This window comes from Pocillopora verrucosa, chromosome 13, assembly GCF_036669915.1.
Source record: "Pocillopora verrucosa isolate sample1 chromosome 13, ASM3666991v2, whole genome shotgun sequence".
Classification (NCBI taxonomy): domain Eukaryota; kingdom Metazoa; phylum Cnidaria; class Anthozoa; order Scleractinia; family Pocilloporidae; genus Pocillopora; species Pocillopora verrucosa.
Genome location: NC_089324.1, coordinates 8,778,603 through 8,804,413, shown reverse-complemented (window position 1 = coordinate 8,804,413; position 25,811 = coordinate 8,778,603). Strand labels below are relative to the sequence as shown.

Here is a 25,811-nt window from a genome sequence, read left to right as displayed (position 1 = left end):
GTCTATCCCTTGCTCTCAGGGGTGAAGTGGTTCCAACATGTGCTTCCCTTCCTCAAGCTCCTGGACATCATGTTTAGGCCGAATTTTGTAACGACAGGGTGGTTATATCTAGTGCTCTCAGCTCCTGAACACCATGTTTAATGCGAATTTTTTAAAAAAGGCAGCGATATCCGGCGCTGTTATTTCTATTGCAGGTGCAGCATTCTTCCATCACAAAATTCAAGGTGAGCACTATCATTATTCGACAGCATACTTACTTCGTTTCAGTTTCTAAGTTTTTGGTCCCTGTGAGTTAGCTTAGGGTAAAAAATTTTATTATTTTTGTCTTTTTTTGTCCCACTCCGCTTCAACTGCGACATCGAACAGGGGTCCTGGGCTGTTGTGTATATGACTCAATATACACAACATTCCCTCTTGTTAGGGAGGGTGTTATTGTTATTGAATTGAGTTTGAAAATAAGGAAAATTAAAACCTGAATTACAAAATTCCAACATCGAAGGTGGAAATCTCTTTAAGATCTAATTAAAATTCGTAATTGTTGAGGTTCTATTAAACCCTTTTACTTCTAAGATATGATTGTAATTCTCCCCTCTAACTACTACACATTTCCTTTTAAATTATTTAAGAGAATTTAAGGTTAGATCAAGATTTTAACAACGTTGTGTAGTATTGCTGAGTACAAACTACAAATGTCCCATAAATTATTTATTATCCCACTAATTTATATTATATGCCACCTAGGGGTGGATTCATGATTTTACAACTGATTTGCACCAATTTGACAAGGGATAAAGCAAAAAGGATTATTGATTTCTTGAACTAATAAAGAACCAGAGAAATAATAATTGCAGGTTTGGTAACATTTGAGTGATTTCTGGAAATCATTTGAACTACTCTGGATCCAATTGTGCAACCTGTCAGCTGGTTTTTTACAATAAAAAATGATCGACTGCACAAATAACTGTACAGTGTCCTTGATTTGCACATTACTTGTAGTTCAATTGGATAAAGTTTAAACTTACTGAGACAATGTTGTTATCTTTCAGCAAATATAGCATCTCAACACTATTATAAAGCATCAGTTCAGTTACTAAGAGATCATCAACTTGCCTCAAATACTCTTGGAGAACCTCTAAGATTTACTTACATGAATCTCTCACGGAAAGATATCATGATTAACCATGATATTGCTCAGGTGGGTAAAAGATTGTGGTCATTAGAAAGATAACAAATACAAAAGGTTTGCATGCAATGATCTTTCTGGTGAACATAGGTCTGTTGAATGTATGTTTTCAATTGATATAACCCTACCCTTTACTCAAATGAGAAAAAGAAAAGCAACTTTTCCACAAGAGTACTCTACAACTTTCCAGAAATTCACAGTATATCAGAGTTCTTTGTTACAAAGAAAAGAGTGCAAAGGATAGAGAAGTATTCTGAAATTGACATTTATCTCATAACCTTGTTGTAATTTATAATCACTTGTTTTGGAGAAATGGCCTAGTTGCAACAGACACAACCCTACAATAAAAACTTCCTCTAAATTTGTTCATCATGAGGTCAGATGCGCTAAGCACAAATATAATTTTTCAACCAACAAAGATCTGATTTAAAAATGTTTTCTTTATTTAAGGTGGTCATACCAGTCAGAGGGAGTAAAGCAAAAGGAAATCTTTACTCCTTTGCTACTAGAACAGAAGACAATCAGTGAGTGGCTCTTTCCAAACGTCTTTTATTTGCATGCCTTTGACCAAAGGTTCTTTGTTGAAACTAATCTTGATCATTAACTAAAGCTCAACTTACATAATATATCCACAGCTTAAGTGAATAGAATTCTTCTTGATTTTCAGATGGTTACTTGAAAGAGTGGAACTTGATGTACATCAAGGACAACAGAGGATTAAAATTTGGCCAGAGAATTAATTGGAGAGCAAGCCATATTTTATGCTGTGGCTTAAATTATTACCACTGGCATTCTCCTGAGAGGAGGTGTAGGAATTACCTGCCAAGAAAATTGGTGTAAACATTTGTTCGTTCTGTTGGAAAATAAATGGAATCTGACACAGACTGCAATATTGGTGACCAGAAGTGAAAAGAAAATGGCAGAAATGTTTAAGTCCTGCCAAGTTTATTAAATTATAGAATGTTAAAATGCTGGCATAGTAACAGGAATAACTTCTAACTAACAACACAAAATTCCTGTTGTTTTCATTGTAAGCTACATTTTAAGTACATGTATGTACATGTACCATGTGGCACAAAAAGTTTGATGGAGCTTCATTATGTGGGTTGTGCATGCTTTGCTGGGTAAGAGGGCAATGTTTTGCTTTTCAGGAGGACCAAATTATGCTGAGGACTAATGTTCACAAGTTTTTGTCAAAGGAACAGAGCAATAAACACAAGCTTTGATTCATAGATTGAGATTTTGTCTGAGTTCTAATATCAGAGACACATTGTGAGGTGTGTAAGTTACATTTATAAAGCAATGTCTTGTACATTGTACCTTTCCACAGATTATGTGTTTCATTCAATATTCCTTTACTCTTACATTCTTACACCATATCTGGTAATACTTGTAGCTCAGCATTAAGGTCACCCTAAGTGCTTTAAAAGTACCCACTGACAATGAAGTGTTTACTACTTAGCTACCAATTTTACAAATGAATTGAAAAATCCCTCAATGGCTGGCAAACTAATTCAGATCTTAAACTTTACCAGAATTACAAAGTAAATTAGAGCAAGAATACATGGTGAAATAGTGAAATTGATTCCTGTAAACATCATTTTACAATGATACATTTTAACTCTCTCCTTGCATCATACCAGACCTCAGACCCACCCCCTTCAAAGGCTGGTTAATGCTAACCCAGGGTTAAATTTTTTATGTGGGTTTCTTTAATCCTTTGTTCAAAAGCCTTTTTGGGATAATTTTCTCTATTCTCTGTAGAGCATCCAATGATCAAATTCTTTTTTCTTTTAAATTTTCTATTGAAGCTTTGAGATCTGAAATCAAATTTTGCACTTAACCTGGGGTATACCAACCCAGCTTTGAAAAACCTGGCCCAGTCTATTAACCACAAACAGTCCTATTGACAGAATCTTATCTTACTGCTAACTTCCAAAATTAACCAAACACAACCTTCTTTGGCTTCTCCTTGGCTGCTTTTTTTCTATGTAAGAGCAAAGTTCTTATCAAAGTTCTATCATAAACAGCCCCTTCCTTACAAGCTCTTATTGTAAAGAACCACTGAATGTCTCTTGCACAAATGTTTAGTTGACTTCAATGACACCCTTAGTACTAAACAGTAAAACTTAAATACAACTGTAATCTAATATCTAACTTAAAACCAAACCTTGCATTCCATACTAATTCTTTCATTCATTAAACTACCCCAAACCCCTGTGTTCACACTCCTTCTAGGTTCAAATCTATCTTCCGTTAACTTAATGGAAATCTCTTCAGAGTAACAATTTCTCCATGACATCTAGGCCCTCAAGATTGGCATTAGAAGAAGATCCACATGTTCAATACTGTGATCATCAACAATCACAATGTCAAAGGCATCCATGTAGTTACTCAGATGTTCATCAACCTTGGAATTAGCATTTAAGAGAAAGATAAATTGATGAATAAAAACTTTAAAAAAACTGGCTATTTAACACTAACTCCCTAGATCCAATTAGTAATTCTGACAGACTGTTATACATTTCCTTGCAAATTAGACAGGAGAGTTAGTTGTTACAGTACATCAAAATTACACCATTTAGCTTATAAGCCTGTCTTTTCTAATGACCTGAATTGTAATGGGAAATTTAGAGAAAATGAAAGAAATCCATCCTTTGAAAAGATTCAGTAATAAGAATCACTACAATCACTTAAATCAGAGCACTTAATCTACCATTGAGATTCTCTTAAATACAGTTCTAAAATACTGACAGTTCTAAAGTACACACTCTAAATTTCTTTAACCTTTCTCCAACATTTAAATGAACACCCCAGACACCCCAGTCCTTCTCATACCCACAACACACCTTCTCATTCAGGAAACCCACTGTTAGGGTAACCTCAGTGTATTTAGGACTGTCTGAAACGTGAGCATCATCTGGCAGGTCTCCCATCACAATGACATTTGTACGTTCCTATGAAACCATTTAAAAAAAATTTCAGGTTTTCCATGGGGGCACCTAACTGAAACACTTTTAAGCTAATTAATGTAATGTCTCAGTCACTCTGATAAAATTCAGTGAACCAGATGTTTATTACAGTAACTCTCATGCAGCTCACATGTTCATTTCAAAGTTACCAGTAATATTTTTAAAAAGTTTAAACAATAAATTAAGTAGCAAAGAAGCCAACAACGGAAGATTATCCAGGAGTCTCCCAGAAACAGGATGAACTTCTTGGCCTCTCCAAGAGGAAAAACATTTCTGCCTCCTCTGAAATTGTTTAGGTTTTCCTTTAAAATGGCCGGTATGCAACAGTAACATTTTTTAACCTCAAAATAATTAATATGCAATTATTATCACTCAGTCCATAATAGAACAAATTTTAGTTTGAGGGGTAAAACGAGGAAAAAGCTGTCCTACACCAAATGAAGAAGGGATGGGATTTACAAAAAAATATACAGTAAAATATCTTAAAATCTTTTATTTATCTGGGTTGGTATCTCTGTGGAAGGTTTGCAGGCATCATAATGTATGTAAGTGGAAATAAAATGCCATTATTTTATTTACTGTGCACTTGACTTTTAGGCTTTCAGTGACACTGAGATAGAGTATTATTTATTTTTCATTCCTACGGCTTACAGTAGGTAGGGAATGTTACATATTTTATTTGAATATATTTTACCTTAATTTTGTCAAAGTATGGCAGGTCTTTAGTTCTCTCTTTCTTGTTGTTACTGAAGAGAAGTTCCTCCTTAAAACCTACCATCACTCCCTAGTGCAAAAATTAAACAAAAAAATGGTGTGACAGGGCTAGGGCAGAAAGAAAAGGAGTACAATCATCATATGACATTTGATCACTGAACCCCCCCCCCCCCCCCCATTATCTCTTCATACTCTTTAAAACCTTTCAACCACTCAATAGTTTTTCCTAACCTGTTCATATTTAAAGAAGTTGGCAATGATGGTAACATTGTCATACAGAGTACTTTGTTGATCAATGACCTCTTTGATTAGATCTGAAAATAAAAGTGGATACAAACTAGAAGATGGAGAAGCACATGTTATATGACCTGTTATATGTCTCACAGAAAAGGACTGAATTCAATAAAGGTCAATCTATTTTCAAATGCAAATTGTTCTCCATGTAATACCAATGACATAATGTTGACTCAGAGTCTATAGTTCTAACAACTTAGCTATGAAAACCCTGGAACATCGATTCCAAAAATATCTCCTTCCTTGCATGATAATTGCTAGTGAACAGTAACCAAAATTTTCAAAGGAAAGCATAATAAAAACAGCTTATGTGGGTGTAAAGTCAACACAAGCATGGGTATAATCTACAAATACCTCCAAGACCACCAGATATAATAAGGACAGGAACTTTCTTCTCATGAAGTTTGACAAAGAACCACTCCACACCATCTCTAAATTGAGTAGAAATATCCAAATACACAGAATGTAATCCAGTTATTTTAGGGTGCATGTCACTTTTTAAATTAAGATAATACAGGTAGACAGTATTCCAAGTCAAGCACATACAATGAGATAAGTCAGTTGTGATCTTTTCATCTAAGTGCATGGTGCATGGAGATGATTGCTGTAACTTTAAAATCAAGCATACTTTACAGCTAGAGCTTTGGAATAAGCAATATTTTTAATATTTTACATAAAAAATGACAGTGATGTTGACATGTTCACCAGGGCCTTGTTTACCAATATTAATAACATTAGATTTGGTATTACTTATTTGTAGTTGCTTATTCAGACTGAACACCACTAAATTAGTACGGCAAATGATTTATAATTTAGACTTTCTTCCTAAATTTCACTTACTTCTTGGGAATGCACCCATTCAGAGCTGACTATGCAACTTGGATTTTAAACACTAATGACCTCAGAACAACTTTTCTAAATTTTCATTTCCATGGAAATGCAAAGGTCATTCCACAATACATGCACAAACTGTATTGTGTATTGCATGTTGTGGTACCTTAAAGCAATGTGTGCATCTTTTAATATATCAGGTATTTGGTTTTGCTTGATATTCAGCTCAATAATGAGTTCATTTCCTTTTGTCCACCTGCAAGATAAAAGATTAAAATTTAAGAAACTAAATGCAAACCTCAGTGCAATTGGTGCTTCTTCTACCATTTTACTGATGTCATTCTTCTTCAAACCAAGCTCGGTAAGTAACCCATGTGACTTGGTCCACCTGAGTGTTTGTGTTAGAACCACAAACTTTTAATAATCTCTTGATTCTTTAAATATTTAACCTATCACACTAACTGTATCAAGAAGGGTACTATATAATGTTTATAATCTAGGGGGTGAGTGCTTATTCAGGGGAAGGGGCTTGTGAGAGTATGGATGCAAATTCAGAGAAATATGGTTTGTTTGAATCAGATATTTATCATAATATGTTAAACTAAAATATTTATGATAACAGCCCTAAATGTTAATAATGACAGTTATTGAATTACTTGTTACTAAACCAGGAGTCACGAACATTGAATGTTAGCCACATAAAATTGTTAATAGTATATATTATTTTGCCCAAAGTTTTGATCTCCAGCTTACATAAATTGACATTGGTTTGCATCACCATCATTAAGGAAACATTTCAATTATATATGTCTATACAATGCTGTTCAATTCCAATACACACATCATACCATTCTATCATGTGGGGTTGTTTTTCAGCTGATGAAAGGTCTCTAAAATGTCAAAATAAATTGGAGTTAGATAGCAAATAAATATCTGTATTTATATCATTTCTCTGTTGTCTACAGTACATAAAAACAGAAATTATTTATTAAAATAATAAGTACATACGGTGAGAATTCAATTGGCATGTACTTTTCTTTAAGTTGTTTGGCCTGAAATAGAAGAGATAAAAAAGGTAATTCAGAACCAGCTTCTTGAAATGCAGTGATTAAAAAGACGCTCCACAAGTGACTGCTTTACATAGCCATGATAGGAATATTTTCAATAAATATGTTTGATCATTTATCATGTCTCAACTAAAGTTTAGACCCATTTTGTGATTGTGTTCCATTAAATAAATGAAACATGCAAAAAATGTTGCTAAGGAGAGGAACAAAGGGAATAAACTTATCAATTATGAACATAAAAACAGGTCACCTTTTCTCTGTATGATTCTGGGAACTGCTTAGAGCTCTCAATCACACCTAAGATTAAAGATAAATCTGTGTGTGACTATATCAAAGTAGGCACATTTTTACATCATAACACATTTTTACATTGTTACCCTTTGGCCCCTAAGAGTGGCTAGTATATACAGTAATTTTCTCTTATGACATTACTCCGGAATCACACATTTAGGTCACAAAAATAAAGGTAATGATTGTAAATTTAAAAAGTTCTTGATTATTCACCAAATTCTCCTTATCAGCACCTTAGGAAATGTATAGAGGACAATACATATATAGAGAATATGCATATTGATGTTTAGGTGTAAATGGTTAAAAGGAACAAGTCAGCTGTAAAACCACATCAACTTTGCTAACCAGGTATTCTTAATTCAATTCCCAACAAAAAAGGGACCAACAAACTATTTATTAAAAAGTACTGATTCAGTTATAATATAGTATCAACACAATATTTCTACAAATGAGCTATTGTATAATTTAAAAAAATTGAAATAACAAATTACAGTCTAAAATTTTAAAATTACAATACTTACCATACACTGTGCAGCCTTTTTCCCCATTGATGACAAATTTTGTGAGAGTCTTATCAAAGTCTGATATTATCTGTAAAATGTCATGAGTAAATTATCAAATTATATTTCAAAAGTTGGAATATAGACTATCAAAACCCTTCAGATTGTTTGGTGATTCAAATCATAAGATCATTCTTGATTCATCACAAACCTGCAGCTTTTCAGGACCTCCCTCATAGAGTTTCTTGAGTTTTTCTCTCACACCAACATAATTCCTGATATAAACATTTGGCTTGTCAATGCTTTTTATCTGAAAAAAAAAATGTACCCCTGAATCAAGGTCCTACCAGAGAACACTGAAAAGTGAAAAGCAAATGAAGTAAGCAGTACGACATTTGTAAACATTTTAGCAAAATTATTTGAAGGATGATAACCACAACTGCCTCCATATGGGAGGAAATTAGCCTCCCATATTTATCCTTGGACATTTTGCATTCCTTGAAGGGCACACTTTTCCTTGAGCCTCACCCTTGGAAAACTGTTCCCCTTTTCAAACAAATAATATCCACAGACAAATATCTATGCATATGTTTGTGCCAGATGAATGCTGTTGCTTATGTATTCCTCAGCTTTACCTGTAGCATGTTAGGTCACTTAAAAATACATTGTAAAAATTAAACACAGCATTGTGATACCCAGGGCTAGGTTGTTTGAAAGGGGGTCAACTTTAATCTAAGATCAAAAGTTAACCTTGGCTTTAATTTCTAGTGTAGAAGAGCGTGGACAAGAGCTAAGATTTTGTTGGGAAAAAATCCAAAAGGAAATCCCTTGGCAGAGCTATAAGACAGAATTAATATAAAAATTACCTATAAAACTTATAGGTAAATAAACCCATTAACTCTGGAGTTCAATCGCCAGAGCCCTGAGCTGATCAAAGTCTGATCTTTAGTTGATCATTTGGATTCTGTGTAATTTACATTGACCTGTTTGGAATGTATTAAAAAGCACTTTGATATTGAGTCTTGCCAACAGATATAGGATAATAATGAAAAATACGCAAGTTCTAACACAACTTAAATCAGTTTAGTGAAGCGTATATGTACAGCCGTTCCGAACAAATTTTGGGGATGACAACCAGCAAAAACTTGATTGATGTAAGAGATAAAAAGCCACAAGAATAAATTTATCAATTAAACCAAAACTAACTAACACATTTTTAAAGGAACAGAAGTGATACATTAAAAGCCTATTTCCGTTCTTATCAAAAATTAGGGAGTTACAAAAAGTAGAGGTAGTCTTGGGGAAAAATTATGAACGATAACTTTCAATGTGGTTAGCAGAAAGCAAAGCTAGCTAAGAAGAAATGGGACCAAAACACGTTTGTTTACCGCTTTCGAGCAACGCATTAGGAGATAACCATTCAAGGTAAACGTGAATCATGAAAATTACGCGCCTTACCATCTGATCGACAGCCTCTTTTACTTTTCGAGCACTCTGTCTGCCTTGTACATACATGTAAAGGCCATAACCCACTATTACGGACGCTCCAACAGCAGCTACGCCAAACATCGTTTTCCCTTCAATCATAACAAAATTCAGTATTTAATTCTAATTTATGAATTCAGTCAATCAATCGATGGTGACCTCAGTAGCTGTAAAAATATGGTAATATCAGTCAGGCTCTCCCATGTCAAACCAAGCCCTTTGTTTAGGATGTACCGTTTCATTTTGAATGGGAGGGGACGAAGGGTGATCTTTTGCCCGTAACCAAAATTGTTTTCAGGAAAATGCTTTTGATCTACTCTTTTAAGGCATTTCCCAGGTGCAAAGGCGGGCAGGAAATGTTTTCGTAGTTCTGTTCTCAATTACCTGTCATGTGAGCTAAAATTAACTTCCAAAAAATTTCAAAATCTTTATTACTAGAAAACGTTTGGTAGAACACGTCTGAGTGTTTATGTCAAAGTGTACTTTTCAATTTAATCGACGAACAGAACCTCGTTTTATTGCATTCCGAGGAGCAGTTTATTTCTATTTTAATTTTTTTTCGCCCATTTCTCCACTATCCTTCCCATTCTTTGCCCGTCATTCCCAAACAGTGTACCCCCACCCCCAGGAAATGTTGAAGCAAAGGAGATACGGTATTTCCTCCAATAAGCGCCCATGCTTTAAGAAGCACCCTTCCCCAAATAGGCACCCACCTCCTAGGTGAGCCTCATGATGTGGTTTTAATGAACGTCCAGTCCGATTCAAAACGTAAATTCCCATGTTCACCAAGGTAGTTTTGTATTCATTACTCTTAAAGGGAGAAGAATCTTAGAGAGTGCGAGAAAGTCCAGACACAGGCTGTATGAATGAAGAAGCTGTTACATTGGACAACTGTGATGCTGAAATCCCCTCACATTTAAAATTGGTGTGAAAGAAAAGTTTAACGTTGCCTGTTTTGTAATAATTAATGTAATGGCAACAGGACCGAGTACAGTCCAATTCGGTCTGTAATCATACGAGTGATTAACAAAATCGGACGATAAAAGCTAAGTTTTTCGTTTGTCTCACGATGTAGTCACGTGTGATGTAGATCGCGACGTTTCGACTGCATACTGCTAGTCTTCTTCAGGCGGTGAGGTCGACTGATCATGCGTGATTATATAAACCATATTCATGATGCTCTGTTGTGATTAGTTGTCATTCAACAGCTCCGATTGGAGCATTTCGATCCTTGCTGTTCACTCAGCGATTTGCTTCCTCGGCGGTCCGCTGTCGCACGGCTCTCCTGTTGTTGTGTTTTTTGATCGTGGGCATCCACGCTTCTGGAATTTCTATTCCACTATCCCTGTTGATGTTGTTAGAGTGAAGTCCTCTTTGACCCTGCGCGTGAAGTAATGAGGGTCACGCTAAATAAACTTTATTTCGTTCCAGAGTGGCTGGACGACTGCGAAGCGGGAGTCCAATTTGTCAATCACGAGTATGATTACAGACAGAATTGGACGACATTAAGTCCTGTTACCAATTAACTATAACTGTTACAATTTCCGAAAACAACAAATACATTAGGACAAACATGTGCAGTGAAGACAATGTCTAAGTAAAAAAATTCCTCAACTTTGAAAATTCCACTTTGGATAATTGATTGTTGCTATGGATATTGTGAACAATTCTGTGATTGGTGGATTTGACCGAAAGGACTAAGTATGATTGGCTGCTTCACCTGTCCGATTACAATTCTAAGAATGATTAGTGAAAAATAAAGAAACTAATGTACCAATGACATTTGAGGAAATTGGTTTTGATTATATGATACAATAATGCGTCTTAATTATTTCCTTCCTTTCCAACGCACATTGAACGCAGCCTGATTACTTGGTGCGCGCACAAGTGCACTTCTTAAGATATTCTTTGTTTTTGTCAGTTTCTTTTGTTTGTAAAGTAAAAGATAGAACTTTAATTTCCTAGAGAAAGATTTTCTCTTGCCAAAATAGAGCTTCACAGTGTTGTCCTTCGTTTGGTAACAAAAGAGAAAATAACCGAAAAACCTCAATTAAGTTTCGTTTTATCCTGTCCACGACTACGCCTTTGTTCTGACCGTATAATTGAGAGCCCTGTGAAAGAAAAGTCTTTCAAGAGCCTCGCTTTGTATCTGTACAGCTAGTGATAAAAATATCATGTTGGTCAATGTAACAATTCAGTTTTAGTAGAACTGTGTAAATTTCACCCATGCAAAATTCTGATGATAGGCAACAACTTCCTTTAAGAGACCAATAGACAGAAATGAATATCAAATCAAACACATGTCAAACGTGCTCGTAACTAGGAAATTAGTCGACAATCTATGAAGAGATGAAGAGTCACTCGTATACTTTCAAAAGGATATAAAAAACTTTCCTTGATAAGATAGTTCTTGGATGAAATCTACCAGAATGCGCCAAAAAATATGCAAAATAAATTCTTTGCAACGAAGTTAGGCGGTATATGGATCTATTTTAGTGAATTTCAGTGTAAGAAAATTACACTGAAATTAGTCAATGAAACCGTGTTAGAGAACCTTCGTAACCATGAAAGCGTATATGTTCAGACTTTCCACACAATAAATATTTGCCGATGCGATAGACAACTGGACAAAAGATGTCTTCTAAATTATCCTGATAATTAATCGTTTTCCTTCTCATTTGATGAGAAACTGTTCCCTATTGTGCCCGTGAAAAAAGAGCTGAAGAATCGACCCGGAAATTTGACACTAGTACTTTTGAGTCATAGGACGATTTCAATCAAGCATTTTATCTAATTTTGATGAAAAAAAATTAAAGAAGTTTTCTTTAAAAGACTTTTTGTAGTCTCAGTTGACCATATTTCATACAATTACGAGGACGGTAAATAAATATTATTTTTTAGACAAATTGCGCTTTCGTTACAACAGTATAAAGAAGCCAAGCTGAGCGCTAGAAATTAAACCTTGTCAGATTGTATCAGGAGAAAGTCGGGGAAGGAGGAACACAGCATAGAGAAAACCTCAATTCAGTTCAGAGTGAATAACTGGAGGTATGAAATTCTTTAAAAAACAGGTATTTAGAGCTTTATCACCTTTGTCGAAATCTTCGTTTTCGTGAAAGCCTCAAAGTTTGTGTTGCTTATCTAATTCTGTCTTTTCTCTATTTTTTTTTTCTTATACTTTTTTACCAACGAGTCGATCGGAATCTAATGATAGTTACTTATAGCAATGCTTCTGAGGTTGCGATGGGGGATTTCACGTGATTTCTGAGAAGCATCTTTTTTCGTGAAAAGTGGCTTGGCTATTGTCCTTTTTAATCGTCTAATGTGGTTTTCAAACTAACAAGTTTTAGAAGTTCGTCGTCCTGCGAACCTTTTGTGACAGTCTTTTCGCCGTTTAGCGGCAACTTTTCCATGAAAAATGTCATTTATCCTCCATAATCCCATAACAGTCCGTGCAAGTGTAATGTTTTCTTTTGTTTTTGTAGATGAGGGTTATTCGTTTTGCAGCCGTTTTCCTTTTCATTGCTTCACAGTCCTATATCCATTCTGTGGTCTCAGTCGGTTTGTTTGAACCTAGAAGAGACAATGCGCTTTTGAGTAAACGATTCCTCCCTCAAGCAGAACAGAAAAAACCCGACAAAAGAACTCCTTTGTTTGATCCACAAGCAGAAGCAGAAAAACCAGAAAAGGAGGCCCTTTTGGACAACCTATTTGATCCACAAGCCGAGAAGCCCAAGGAGAAGAAGAAGAAGAAGATGGGCCCAAGGAGTCATCGATTGACTGCTCGATCAGAACATGCATATGCTGACAAAATGCCACCTCCGGAAAACATGTTTGATTCACAAGTCCATCAGGACCAAGATGCTTGTATGTGGCGGTGTCAGGAATGGTGTCGACAGCGATGCCAATCATCTGGCAACGAAGAATGCCTCGATGGTTGCCTTAACGTCCGTGGCCACAGGTGGAGGAGATGTATTAATAGATGCAAGAGAGGAGACATGGATCGGCCTGGAGGAGACAATGAGGAAGAGGAAGAGGAAGAGGAAGAGGAAGAGGAAGAGGAAGAGGAAGAGGAAGAGGAAGAGGAAGAGGAGGAATATATGAGTATGGATATGGGCTATTAAGGAAAACATTAAACACGGAAGACGATACTGCAAAATCTGAATTGAATCTATTGTTGGAGGTCGCTGAGCGTGAGCTGACAAAAAATATTCACGAGGTCTTGATATTATATCAATAAAATCTAGTTTCAAATGCTTAAAATGCTGCGTCATCTTGGATTCTTACGCAAACTAACGTCGGCGACGGACAAAAATTCCAATTAGGGGGTGGTCTTGCTAATTTATGCTCTCTAAAAAGACGCCTAGGTGAGCATGCATTGCAATCTTGGAATATTCTATCATAGGATGCTAGCGGTCTTTGTTTTCACCAATAGACACCTGTGATCTTGATCAGAGATGGAGGAAATATGCCACCTTACAGGAACCTTGAGTGTGCAAAACTTCCCTTTTATTCGCCCCAACAAAACTGTGAAATGTTCACCTCCCATCTTTTCTCATTATCGAGTCCGATTTAGACAAAAGAATAGTTTTGATTTAGTTTGCTATTGTAAAAAGAATAGTTTCAAGACGATCGCAAAACAGATCAATTAAAAATGTTGTTAACGCGATCCATGTCAATACACCCAGATGTCTCAAGAGAAATTTTCATGCAAAAGCGTGACGGCGCTCACAGCAATACTGAAAGGTATTATGGGTGATGGTTGGTCGAGGTTCAGGATTATGAAACAATTGGAATGCTTTGTATCCCAACAAGTTCTAAAAATTTCCAAATTGGGTTCAAATTAGTGCATGGAAAGTCCGTTTGCACTATCAAATTAGTGGTACCATGAGAACGTCATCTTAGTGTCTCATGTTTGACCGAGCCTCTTTGTCTTCCGATTTAAAGCGGCTGTTTACGCACGAGGTCACCTTTTTTTCTGTCCCACACACAGATTAGAGGTCGTCACGCATTGACATTGCTGTTTCAAAAACCAAATCGATTGGCTTCGAATTTTGGCTTAAATTGTCGTTGTAAGGAACGTCGTAAAATCCCTCGCTTACAGAGAGGTAGTGGTGGTGAGAAACAGTATTATGCGCTGTCTTGTGTACCTGCTGTTTTTGTAGGCCTTAAATAAGAGGTGGGTTGCTCTCCCGTCGGTAACTAGCAGGTTAAAAGATTTCACAAAGTCACATCGGTTGAGATATCACAATTTAAAATTCAATTCATGTTTCTGAACTGAAGTTCAAAGGAGGACGACTTTTGGGGGAGAAAAAATTCCTTTACCTTAAAGAGAGTAAGTTTAAAATCTAATCCCTGATTTTTATCTTTTATGTGTGTTCACAGCATATAAAAAATATTTAGATTCCAATTTAGGGCCTGTTAACAAGGAGGTGGGGACCCCAGGTAGGTGAAGTAACCCGCCTAGCCGTTGTCGAAAAAAAAACGCGTTTAAATACAATCTTACAACCCCGGGGTGCTGAGGTGAGGTTTTTTGAGGCTGTTGTTTGCGCTTGCATTGAGGGAGTTTGACCAGAGGCGTCCCAAGCTCACGTCTCGAGAAAGACGAAAGATTAATTCTCGGACACGTATGTATTTATTCATAAAAGCGTCACGCGTTGTGTTACGCGGTGTGAAGTTACGCGAGGAACCGTTGACCTAATATGTTATAAGGAATAGTTTAAAATATGGTCGATTTAAAACACTGAATATTCCGGAATGTGTCCGTTGCGGTTTCTGGTGATTACATACATGCATACATGCATACATACATACATATTAACGTTTATTTTCGGTTACAATGTCTAACTACAGTTTTTAAAATACATATAAGTTAAAAAGGAGAAGGAATAACAGGTAAATGATACATTTTATGACTAGAATCAATTACAAAAGACCTAAGAATATAATTCAACACAAATGTTCACCGCTTACTAGCTTCTGCGCTAAACGACGCCTGAAGCAATTGGTGCTTCTTCTACCATTTGACTGATGTCATTCTTCTTCAAACCAAGCTCGGTGAGTAACCCATGTGACTTGGTCAACCTGAGTGTTTGTGTTAGAACCACAAACTTTTAATAATCTCTTGATTCTTTAAATATTTAACCTATCACACTAACTGTATCAAGAAGGGTACTGTATAATGTTTATAATCTAGGGGGTGATTGCTTATTCAGGGGAAGGGGCTTGTGAGAGTATGGATACAAATTCAGAGAAATATGGTTTGCTTGAATCAGATATTTATCATAATATGTTAAACTAAAATATTTATGATAATAGCCGTAAATGTTAATAATGACAGTTATTGAATTACTTGTTACTAAACCAGGAGTCACGAACATTGAATGTTAGCCACATAAAATTGTTAATAGTATATATTATTTTGCCCAAAGTTTTGATCTCCAGCTTACATAAATTGACATTGGTTTGCATCACCATCATTAAGGAAACATTTCAATTATATATGTCTATACAATGCTGTTCAATTCCAATACACACATCATACCATTCTATCATGTGGGGTTCTTTTTCAGCTGATGAAAGGTCTCTAAAATGTCAAAATAAATTGGAGTTAGATAGCAAATAAATATCTGTATTTATATCATTTCTCTGTTGTCTACAGTACATAAAAACAGAAATTATTTATTAAAATAATAAGTACATACGGTGAGAATTCAATTGGCATGTACTTTTCTTTAAGTTGTTTGGCCTGAAATAGAAGAGATAAAAAAGGTAATTCAGAACCAGCTTCTTGAAATGCAGTGATTAAAAAGACGCTCCACAAGTGACTGCTTTACATAGCCATGATAGGAATATTTTCAATAAATATGTTTGATCATTTATCATGTCTCAACTAAAGTTTAGACCCATTTTGTGATTGTGTTCCATTAAATAAATGAAACATGCAAAAAATGTTGTTAAGGAGAGGAACAAAGGGAATAAACTTATCAATTATGAACATAAAAACAGGTCACCTTTTCTCTGTATGATTCTGGGAACTGCTTAGAGCTCTCAATCACACCTAAGATTAAAGATAAATCTGTGTGTGACTATATCAAAGTAGGCACATTTTTACACCATAACACATTTTTACATTGTTACCCTTTGGCCCCTAAGAGTGGCTAGTATATACAGTAATTTTCTCTTATGACATTACCCCGGAATCACACATTTAGGTCACAAAAATAAAGGTAATGATTGTAAATTTAAAAAGTTCTTGATTATTCACCAAATTCTCCTTATCAGCACCTTAGGAAATGTATAGAGGACAATACATATATAGAGAATATGCATATTGATGTTTAGGTGTAAATGGTTAAAAGGAACAAGTCAGCTGTAAAACCACATCAACTTTGCTAACCAGGTATTCTTAATTCAATTCCCAACAAAAAAGGGACCAACAAACTATTTATTAAAAAGTACTGATTCAGTTATAATATAGTATCAACACAATATTTCTACAAATGAGCTATTGTATAATTTAAAAAAATTGAAATAACAAATTACAGTCTAAAATTTTAAAATTACAATACTTACCATACACTGTGCAGCCTTTTTCCCCATTGATGACAAATTTTGTGAGAGTCTTATCAAAGTCTGATATTATCTGTAAAATGTCATGAGTAAATTATCAAATTATATTTCAAAAGTTGGAATATAGACTATCAAAACCCTTCAGATTGTTTGGTGATTCAAATCATAAGATCATTCTTGATTCATCACAAACCTGCAGCTTTTCAGGACCTCCCTCGTAGAGTTTCTTGAGTTTTTCTCTCACACCAACATAATTCCTGATATAAACATTTGGCTTGTCAATGCTTTTTATCTGAAAAAAAAAATGTACCCCTGAATCAAGGTCCTACCAGAGAACACTGAAAAGTGAAAAGCAAATGCAGTAAGCAGTACGACATTTGTAAACATTTTAGCAAAATTATTTGAAGGATGATAACCACAACTGCCTCCATATGGGAGGAAATTAGCCTCCCATATTTATCCTTGGACATTTTGCATTCCTTGAAGGGCACACTTTTCCTTGAGCCTCACCCTTGGAAAACTGTTCCCCTTTTCAAACAAATAATATCCACAGACAAATATCTATGCATATGTTTGTGCCAGATGAATGCTGTTGCTTATGTATTCCTCAGCTTTACCTGTAGCATGTTAGGTCACTTAAAAATACATTGTAAAAATTAAACACAGCATTGTGATACCCAGGGCTAGGTTGTTTGAAAGGGGGTCAACTTTAATCTAAGATCAAAAGTTAACCTTGGCTTTAATTTCTAGTGTAGAAGAGCGTGGACAAGAGCTAAGATTTTGTTGGGAAAAAATCCAAAAGGAAATCCCTTGGCAGAGCTATAAGACAGAACTAATATAAAAATTACCTATAAAACTTATAGGTAAATAAACCCATCAACTCTGGAGTTCAATCGCCAGAGCCCTGAGCTGATCAAAGTCTGATCTTTAGTTGATCATTTGGATTCTGTGTAATTTACATTGACCTGTTTGGAATGTATTAAAAAGCACTTTGATATTGAGTCTTGCCAACAGATATAGGATAATAATGAAAAATACGCAAGTTCTAACACAACTTAAATCAGTTTAGTGAAGCGTATATGTACAGCCGTTCCGAACAAATTTTGGGGATGACAACCAGCAAAAACTTGATTGATGTAAGAGATAAAAAGCCACAAGAATAAATTTATCAATTAAACCAAAACTAACTAACACATTTTTAAAGGAACAGAAGTGATACATTAAAAGCCTATTTCCGTTCTTATCAAAAATTAGGGAGTTACAAAAAGTAGAGGTAGTCTTGGGGAAAAATTATGAACGATAACTTTCAATGTGGTTAGCAGAAAGCAAAGCTAGCTAAGAAGAAATGGGACCAAAACACGTTTGTTTACCGCTTTCGAGCAACGCATTAGGAGATAACCATTCAAGGTAAACGTGAATCATGAAAATTACGCGCCTTACCATCTGATCGACAGCCTCTTTTACTTTTCGAGCACTCTGTCTGCCTTGTACATACTTGTAAAGGCCATAACCCACTATTACGGACGCTCCAACAGCAGCTACGCCAAACATCGTTTTCCCTTCAATCATAACAAAATTCAGTATTTAATTCTAATTTATGAATTCAGTCAATCAATCGATGGTGACCTCAGTAGCTGTAAAAATATGGTAATATCAGTCAGGCTCTTCCATGTCAAACCAAGCCCTTTGTTTAGGATGTACCGTTTCATTTTGAATGGGAGGGGACGAAGGGTGATCTTTTGCCCGTAACCAAAATTGTTTTCAGGAAAATGCTTTTGATCTACTCTTTTAAGGCATTTCCCAGGTGCAAAGGCGGGCAGGAAATGTTTTCGTAGTTCTGTTCTCAATTACCTGTCATGTGAGCTAAAATTAACTTCCAAAAAATTTCAAAATCTTTATTACTAGAAAACGTTTGGTAGAACACGTCTGAGTGTTTATGTCAAAGTGTACTTTTCAATTTAATCGACGAACAGAACCTCGTTTTATTGCATTCCGAGGAGCAGTTTATTTCTATTTTAATTTTTTTTCGCCCATTTCTCCACTATCCTTCCCATTCTTTGCCCGTCATTCCCAAACAGTGTACCCCCACCCCCAGGAAATGTTGAAGCAAAGGAGATACGGTATTTCCTCCAATAAGCGCCCATGCTTTAAGAAGCACCCTTCCCCAAATAGGCACCCACCTCCTAGGTGAGCCTCATGATGTGGTTTTAATGAACGTCCAGTCCGATTCAAAACGTAAATTCCCATGTTCACCAAGGTAGTTTTGTATTCATTACTCTTAAAGGGAGAAGAATCTTAGAGAGTGCGAGAAAGTCCAGACACAGGCTGTATGAATGAAGAAGCTGTTACATTGGACAACTGTGATGCTGAAATCCCCTCACATTTAAAATTGGTGTGAAAGAAAAGTTTAACGTTGCCTGTTTTGTAGTAATTAATGTAATGGCAACAGGACCGAGTACAGTCCAATTCGGTCTGTAATCATACGAGTGATTAACAAAATCGGACGATAAAAGCTAAGTTTTTCGTTTGTCTCACGATGTAGTCACGTGTGATGTAGATCGCGACGTTTCGACTGCATACTGCTAGTCTGAAGATTTAGATATATGAAAATTCACATATTTGCACTGCGGTGGAAAGATGAAATTAGAAGATCCTCGCAGCTAAGAACACTACTGAAACTAGTAGTTGTAAGTAGGACCTGAAAAAAATTTCAGGCCCGTACGGGATTTGAACCCATGACCTCTGCGATACCGGTGCAGCGCTCTACCAATTGAGCTAACAAGCCAACTAGTCTTCTTCAGGCGGTGAGGTCGACTGATCATGCGTGATTATATAAACCATATTCATGATGCTCTGTTATGATTAGTTGTCATTCAACAGCTCCGATTGGAGCATTTCGATCCTTGCTGTTCACTCAGCGATTTGCTTCCTCGGCGGTCCGCTGTCGCACGGCTCTCCTGTTGTTGTGTTTTTTGATCGTGGGCATCCACGCTTCTGGAATTTCTATTCCACTATCCCTGTTGATGTTGTTAGAGTGAAGTCCTCTTTGACCCTGCGCGTGAAGTAATGAGGGTCACGCTAAATAAACTTTATTTCGTTCCAGAGTGGCTGGACGACTGCGAAGCGGGAGTCCAATTTGTCAATCACGAGTATGATTACAGACAGAATTGGACGACATTAAGTCCTGTTACTGTTTCGTTTAATAAATAGGCGTTGCCTCGTGTTGACAGATTTATTCGATGACAAGAATCGTGATTGACATTAATTCAATAGATTGATTTAAAAGCGTTAGATTATTATGTTTAAGTCAGTTTTTCAGCAGAATCAAAGTGAGAAAGAAGTTATTTTGTTATCGTTTTTCTGTCTCTAAATCCGCTTACCTGGAGAATCTGCTAACCCGTAAAGTGAGACTGTTGTAACGACCCGCCACAGAAGTGAGTTTATACTGAAGTTTTTGAATTTAGTTACAAGATAAAGACTTGATTTGCGTTTGTTCTAATTGCGAATTATAAATGTATTTCTTTTAGATCGAATAATTATTAAAGCTTGGCTTAATATTATACGGTTTGTGGTGGTCACTTGATCTAATCAGTTCCGAGTAAGGAAACAGTTACCAATTAACTATAACTGTTACAATTTCCGAAAACAACAAATACATTAGGACAAACATGTGCAGTGAAGACAATGTCTAAGTAAAAAAATTCCTCAACTTTGAAAATTCCACTTTGGATAATTGATTGTTGCTATGGATATTGTGAACAATTCTGTGATTGGTGGATTTGACCGAAAGGACTAAGTATGATTGGCTGCTTCACCTGTCCGATTACAATTCTAAGAATGATTAGTGAAAAATAAAGAAACTAATGTACCAATGACATTTGAGGAAATTGGTTATGATTATATGATACAATAATGCGTCTTAATTATTTCCTTCCTTTCCAACGCACATTGAACGCAGCCTGATTACTTGGTGCGCGCACAAGTGCACTTCTTAAGATATTCTTTGTTTTTGTCAGTTTCTTTTGTTTGTAAAGTAAAAGATAGAACTTTAATTTCCTAGAGAAAGATTTTCTCTTGCCAAAATAGAGCTTCACAGTGTTGTCCTTCGTTTGGTAACAAAAGAGGAAATAACCGAAAAACCTCAATTAAGTTTCGTTTTATCCTGTCCACGACTACGCCTTTGTTCTGACCGTATAATTGAGAGCCCTGTGAAAGAAAAGTCTTTCAAGAGCCTCGCTTTGTATCTGTACAGCTAGTGATAAAAATATCATGTTGGTCAATGTAACAATTCAGTTTTAGTAGAACTGTGTAAATTTCACCCATGCAAAATTCTGATGATAGGCAACAACTTCCTTTAAGAGACCAATAGACAGAAATGAATATCAAATCAAACACATGTCAAACGTGCTCGTAACTAGGAAATTAGTCGACAATCTATGAAGAGATGAAGAGTCACTCGTATACTTTCAAAAGGATATAAAAAACTTTCCTTGATAAGATAGTTCTTGGATGAAATCTACCAGAATGCGCCAAAAAATATGCAAAATAAATTCTTTGCAACGAAGTTAGGCGGTATATGGATCTATTTTAGTGAATTTCAGTGTAAGAAAATTACACTGAAATTAGTCAATGAAACCGTGTTAGAGAACCTTCGTAACCATGAAAGCATATATGTTCAGACTTTCCACACAATAAATATTTGCCGATGCGATAGACAACTGGACAAAAGATGTCTTCTAAATTATCCTGATAATTAATCGTTTTCCTTCTCATTTGATGAGAAACTGTTCCCTATTGTGCCCGTGAAAAAAGAGCTGAAGAATCGACCCGGAAATTTGACACTAGTACTTTTGAGTCATAGGACGATTTCAATCAAGCATTTTATCTAATTTTGATGAAAAAAAATTAAAGAAGTTTTCTTTAAAAGACTTTTTGTAGTCTCAGTTGACCATATTTCATACAATTACGAGGACGGTAAATAAATATTATTTTTTAGACAAATTGCGCTTTCGTTACAACAGTATAAAGAAGCCAAGCTGAGCGCTAGAAATTAAACCTTGTCAGATTGTATCCGGAGAAAGTCGGGGAAGGAGGAACACAGCATAGAGAAAACCTCAATTCAGTGCAGAGTGAATAACTGGAGGTATGAAATTCTTTAAAAAACAGGTATTTAGAGCTTTATCACCTTTGTCGAAATCTTCGTTTTCGTGAAAGCCTCAAAGTTTGTGTTGCTTATCTAATTCTGTCTTTTCTCTATTTTTTTTCTTATACTTTTTTACCAACGAGTCGATCGGAATCTAATGATAGTTACTTATAGCAATGCTTCTGAGGTTGCGATGGGAGATTTCACGTGATTTCTGAGAAGCATCTTTTTTCGTGAAAAGTGGCTTGGCTATTGTCCTTTTTAATCGTCTAATGTGGTTTTCAAACTAACAAGTTTTAGAAGTTCGTCGTCCTGCGAACCTTTTGTGACAGTCTTTTCGCCGTTTAGCGGCAACTTTTCCATGAAAAATGTCATTTATCCTCCATAATCCCATAACAGTCCGTGCAAGTGTAATGTTTTCTTTTGTTTTTGTAGATGAGGGTTATTCGTTTTGCAGCCGTTTTCCTTTTCATTGCTTCACAGTCCTATATCCATTCTGTGGTCTCAGTCGGTTTGTTTGAACCTAGAAGAGACAATGCGCTTTTGAGTAAACGATTCCTCCCTCAAGCAGAACAGAAAAAACCCGACAAAAGAACTCCTTTGTTTGATCCACAAGCAGAAGCAGAAAAACCAGAAAAGGAGGCCCTTTTGGACAACCTATTTGATCCACAAGCCGAGAAGCCCAAGGAGAAGAAGAAGAAGAAGATGGGCCCAAGGAGTCATCGATTGACTGCTCGATCAGAACATGCATATGCTGACAAAATGCCACCTCCGGAAAACATGTTTGATTCACAAGTCCATCAGGACCAAGATGCTTGTATGTGGCGGTGTCAGGAATGGTGTCGACAGCGATGCCAATCATCTGGCAACGAAGAATGCCTCGATGGTTGCCTTAACGTCCGTGGCCACAGGTGGAGGAGATGTATTAATAGATGCAAGAGAGGAGACATGGATCGGCCTGGAGGAGACAATGAGGAAGAGGAAGAGGAAGAGGAAGAGGAAGAGGAAGAGGAAGAGGAAGAGGAAGAGGAAGAGGAAGAGGAAGAGGAAGAGGAAGAGGAAGAGGAAGAGGAAGAGGAGGAATATATGAGTATGGATATGGGCTATTAAGGAAAACATTAAACACGGAAGACGATACTGCAAAATCTGAATTGAATCTATTGTTGGAGGTCGCTGAGCGTGAGCTGACAAAAAATATTCACGAGGTCTTGATATTATATCAATAAAATCTAGTTTCAAATGCTTAAAATGCTGCGTCATCTTGGATTCTTACACAAACTAACGTCGGCGACGGACAAAAATTCCATTTAGGGGGTGAACTTCCTAATTTATGCTCTCTAAAAAGACGCCTAGGTGAGCATGCATTGCAATCTTGGAATATTCTATCATAGGATGCTAGCGGTCTTTGTTTTCACCAATAGACACCTGTGATCTTGATCAGAGATGGAGGAAATATGCCACCTTACAGGAACCTTGAGTGTGCAAAACTTCCCTTTTATTCGCCCCAACAAAACTGTGAAATGTTCACCTCCCATCTTTTCTCATTATCGAGTCCGATTTAGTCAAAAGAATAGTTTTGATTTCGTTTGCTATTGTAAAAAAAATAGTTTCAAGACGATCGCAAAACAGATCAATTAACTTTTGTATGAAAGCCGTCTAAAAATGTTGTTAACGCGATCCATGTCAATACACTCAGATGTCTCAAGAGAAATTTTCATACAAAAGCGTGACGGCGCTCACAGCAATACTGAAAGGTATTATGGGTTATGGTTGGTCGAGGTTCAGGATTATGAAACAATTGGAATGCTTTGTATCCCAACAAGTTCTAAAAATTTCCAAATTGGGTTCAAATTAGTGCATGGAAAGTCCGTTTGCACTATCAAATTAGTGGTACCATGAGAACGTCATCTTAGTGTCTCATGTTTGACCGAGCCTCTTTGTCTTCCGATTTAAAGCGGCTGTTTACGCACGAGGTCACCTTTTTTTCTGTCCCACACACAGATTAGAGGTCGTCACGCATTGACATTGCTGTTTCAAAAACCAAATCGATTGGCTTCGAATTTTGGCTTAAATTGTCGTTGTAAGGAACGTCGTAAAATCCCTCGCTTACAGAGAGGTAGTGGTGGTGAGAAACAGTATTATGCACTGTCTTGTGTACCTGCTGTTTTTGTAGGCCTTAAATAAGAGGTGGGTTGCTCTCCCGTCGGTAACTAGCAGGTTAAAATATTTCACAAAGTCACATCGGTTGAGATATCACAATTTAAAATTCAATTCATGTTTCTGAACTGAAGTTCAAAGGAGGACGACTTTTGGGGGAGAAAAAATTCCTTTACCTTAAAGAGAGTAAGTTTAAAATCTAATCCCTGCTTTTTATCTTTTGTGTGTTCACAGCATATAAAAAATATTTAGATTCCAATTTAGGGCCTGTTAACAAGGAGGTGGGGACCCCAGGTAGGTGAAGTAACCCGCCTAGCCGTTGTCGAAAAAAAAAAACGCGTTTAAATACAATCTTACAACCTCGGGGTGCTGAGGTGAGGTTTTTTGAGGCTGTTGTTGCGCTTGCATTGAGGGAGTTTGACCAGAGGCGTCCCAAGCTCACGTCTCGAGAAAGACGAAAGATTAATTCTCGGACACGTATGTATTTATTCATAAAAGCGTCACGCGTTGTGTTACGCGGTGTGAAGTTACGCGAGGAACCGTTGACCTAATATGTTATAAGGAATAGTTTAAAATATGGTCGATTTAAAACACTGAATATTCCGGAATGTGTCCGTTGCGGTTTCTGGTGATTACATACATGCATACATGCATACATACATACATATTAACGTTTATTTTCGGTTACAATGTCTAACTACAGTTTTTAAAATACATATAAGTTAAAAAGGAGAAGGAATAACAGGTAAATGATACATTTTATGACTAGAATCAATTACAAAAGACCTAAGAATATAATTCAACACAAATGTTCACCGCTTACTAGCTTCTGCGCTAAACGACGCCTGAAGCAATTGGTGCTTCTTCTACCATTTGACTGATGTCATTCTTCTTCAAACCAAGCTCGGTGAGTAACCCATGTGACTTGGTCAACCTGAGTGTTTGTGTTAGAACCACAAACTTTTAATAATCTCTTGATTCTTTAAATATTTAACCTATCACACTAACTGTATCAAGAAGGGTACTGTATAATGTTTATAATCTAGGGGGTGATTGCTTATTCAGGGGAAGGGGCTTGTGAGAGTATGGATACAAATTCAGAGAAATATGGTTTGCTTGAATCAGATATTTATCATAATATGTTAAACTAAAATATTTATGATAATAGCCGTAAATGTTAATAATGACAGTTATTGAATTACTTGTTACTAAACCAGGAGTCACGAACATTGAATGTTAGCCACATAAAATTGTTAATAGTATATATTATTTTGCCCAAAGTTTTGATCTCCAGCTAACATAAATTGACATTGGTTTGCATCACCATCATTAAGGAAACATATCAATTATATATATGTCTATACAATGCTGTTCAATTCCAATACACACATCATACCATTCTATCATGTGGGGTTCTTTTTCAGCTGATGAAAGGTCTCTAAAATGTCAAAATAAATTGGAGTTAGATAGCAAATAAATATCTGTATTTATATCATTTCTCTGTTGTCTACAGTACATAAAAACAGAAATTATTTATTAAAATAATAAGTACATACGGTGAGAATTCAATTGGCATGTACTTTTCTTTAAGTTGTTTGGCCT

The 25,811-nt window shown here is 36.2% G+C and overlaps 5 protein-coding genes and 1 long non-coding RNA gene across 9 annotated transcripts; 3 read left to right on the top strand and 3 right to left on the bottom strand.

Moving 5' to 3' along the window:
* The first annotated feature begins 16 nt into the window (after window positions 1-16).
* Window positions 17-2,238, top strand: LOC131773945 (cytochrome c oxidase assembly factor 1 homolog). Its single transcript, XM_059089928.2, has 4 exons — window positions 17-224; window positions 1,047-1,195; window positions 1,634-1,707; window positions 1,851-2,238. The coding sequence occupies exons 1-4, from the start codon at window positions 134-136 to the stop codon at window positions 1,921-1,923; spliced, it is 387 nt and encodes a 128-aa protein (XP_058945911.2). The 5' UTR covers window positions 17-133; the 3' UTR covers window positions 1,924-2,238.
* A 175-nt stretch (window positions 2,239-2,413) lies between these two features.
* LOC131773944 (cytosolic 5'-nucleotidase 3) lies at window positions 2,414-9,526 on the bottom strand. 2 transcript variants are annotated; one of them, XM_059089927.2, is made up of 12 exons: window positions 9,311-9,526; window positions 8,064-8,162; window positions 7,874-7,943; window positions 7,312-7,358; window positions 7,003-7,046; window positions 6,843-6,884; window positions 6,293-6,382; window positions 5,518-5,594; window positions 5,101-5,183; window positions 4,850-4,939; window positions 4,033-4,140; window positions 2,414-3,593 (listed from the first exon to the last, which is right to left on the bottom strand). In XM_059089927.2, exons 1-12 carry the CDS (start codon window positions 9,437-9,439, stop codon window positions 3,486-3,488), a joined length of 987 nt encoding a protein of 328 aa, XP_058945910.2. In that variant the 5' UTR covers window positions 9,440-9,526; the 3' UTR covers window positions 2,414-3,485. The 2 variants fall into 2 exon arrangements, with proteins under 2 accessions (XP_058945910.2, XP_058945909.2); XM_059089926.2 differs by lacking the exon at window positions 6,293-6,382 and adding an exon at window positions 6,161-6,250.
* Window positions 9,527-12,148: 2,622 nt separating this feature from the next.
* LOC131773967 (uncharacterized) lies at window positions 12,149-13,600 on the top strand. 2 transcript variants are annotated; one of them, XM_066160371.1, is made up of 2 exons: window positions 12,149-12,408; window positions 12,823-13,600. In XM_066160371.1, exons 1-2 carry the CDS (start codon window positions 12,388-12,390, stop codon window positions 13,459-13,461), a joined length of 660 nt encoding a protein of 219 aa, XP_066016468.1. In that variant the 5' UTR covers window positions 12,149-12,387; the 3' UTR covers window positions 13,462-13,600. The 2 variants fall into 2 exon arrangements, with proteins under 2 accessions (XP_066016468.1, XP_066016469.1); XM_066160372.1 differs by having other exon boundaries at window positions 12,156-12,385.
* A 1,540-nt stretch (window positions 13,601-15,140) lies between these two features.
* LOC136277749 (cytosolic 5'-nucleotidase 3A-like) lies at window positions 15,141-18,573 on the bottom strand. The gene is made up of 7 exons (XM_066160373.1): window positions 18,350-18,573; window positions 17,103-17,201; window positions 16,913-16,982; window positions 16,351-16,397; window positions 16,042-16,085; window positions 15,882-15,923; window positions 15,141-15,421 (listed from the first exon to the last, which is right to left on the bottom strand). The coding sequence occupies exons 1-7, from the start codon at window positions 18,476-18,478 to the stop codon at window positions 15,322-15,324; spliced, it is 531 nt and encodes a 176-aa protein (XP_066016470.1). The 5' UTR covers window positions 18,479-18,573; the 3' UTR covers window positions 15,141-15,321.
* Window positions 18,574-21,799: 3,226 nt separating this feature from the next.
* Window positions 21,800-23,301, top strand: LOC136277748 (uncharacterized). 2 transcript variants are annotated; one of them, XM_066160369.1, is made up of 2 exons: window positions 21,800-22,075; window positions 22,488-23,301. In XM_066160369.1, the coding sequence occupies exons 1-2, from the start codon at window positions 22,055-22,057 to the stop codon at window positions 23,160-23,162; spliced, it is 696 nt and encodes a 231-aa protein (XP_066016466.1). In that variant the 5' UTR covers window positions 21,800-22,054; the 3' UTR covers window positions 23,163-23,301. The 2 variants fall into 2 exon arrangements, with proteins under 2 accessions (XP_066016466.1, XP_066016467.1); XM_066160370.1 differs by having other exon boundaries at window positions 21,812-22,052.
* Window positions 23,302-24,862: 1,561 nt separating this feature from the next.
* On the bottom strand, window positions 24,863-25,811 carry LOC136277750 (uncharacterized). The gene is made up of 3 exons (XR_010716024.1): window positions 25,766-25,811; window positions 25,606-25,647; window positions 24,863-25,143 (listed from the first exon to the last, which is right to left on the bottom strand). It is a non-coding gene; the product is annotated as an uncharacterized lncRNA (long non-coding RNA).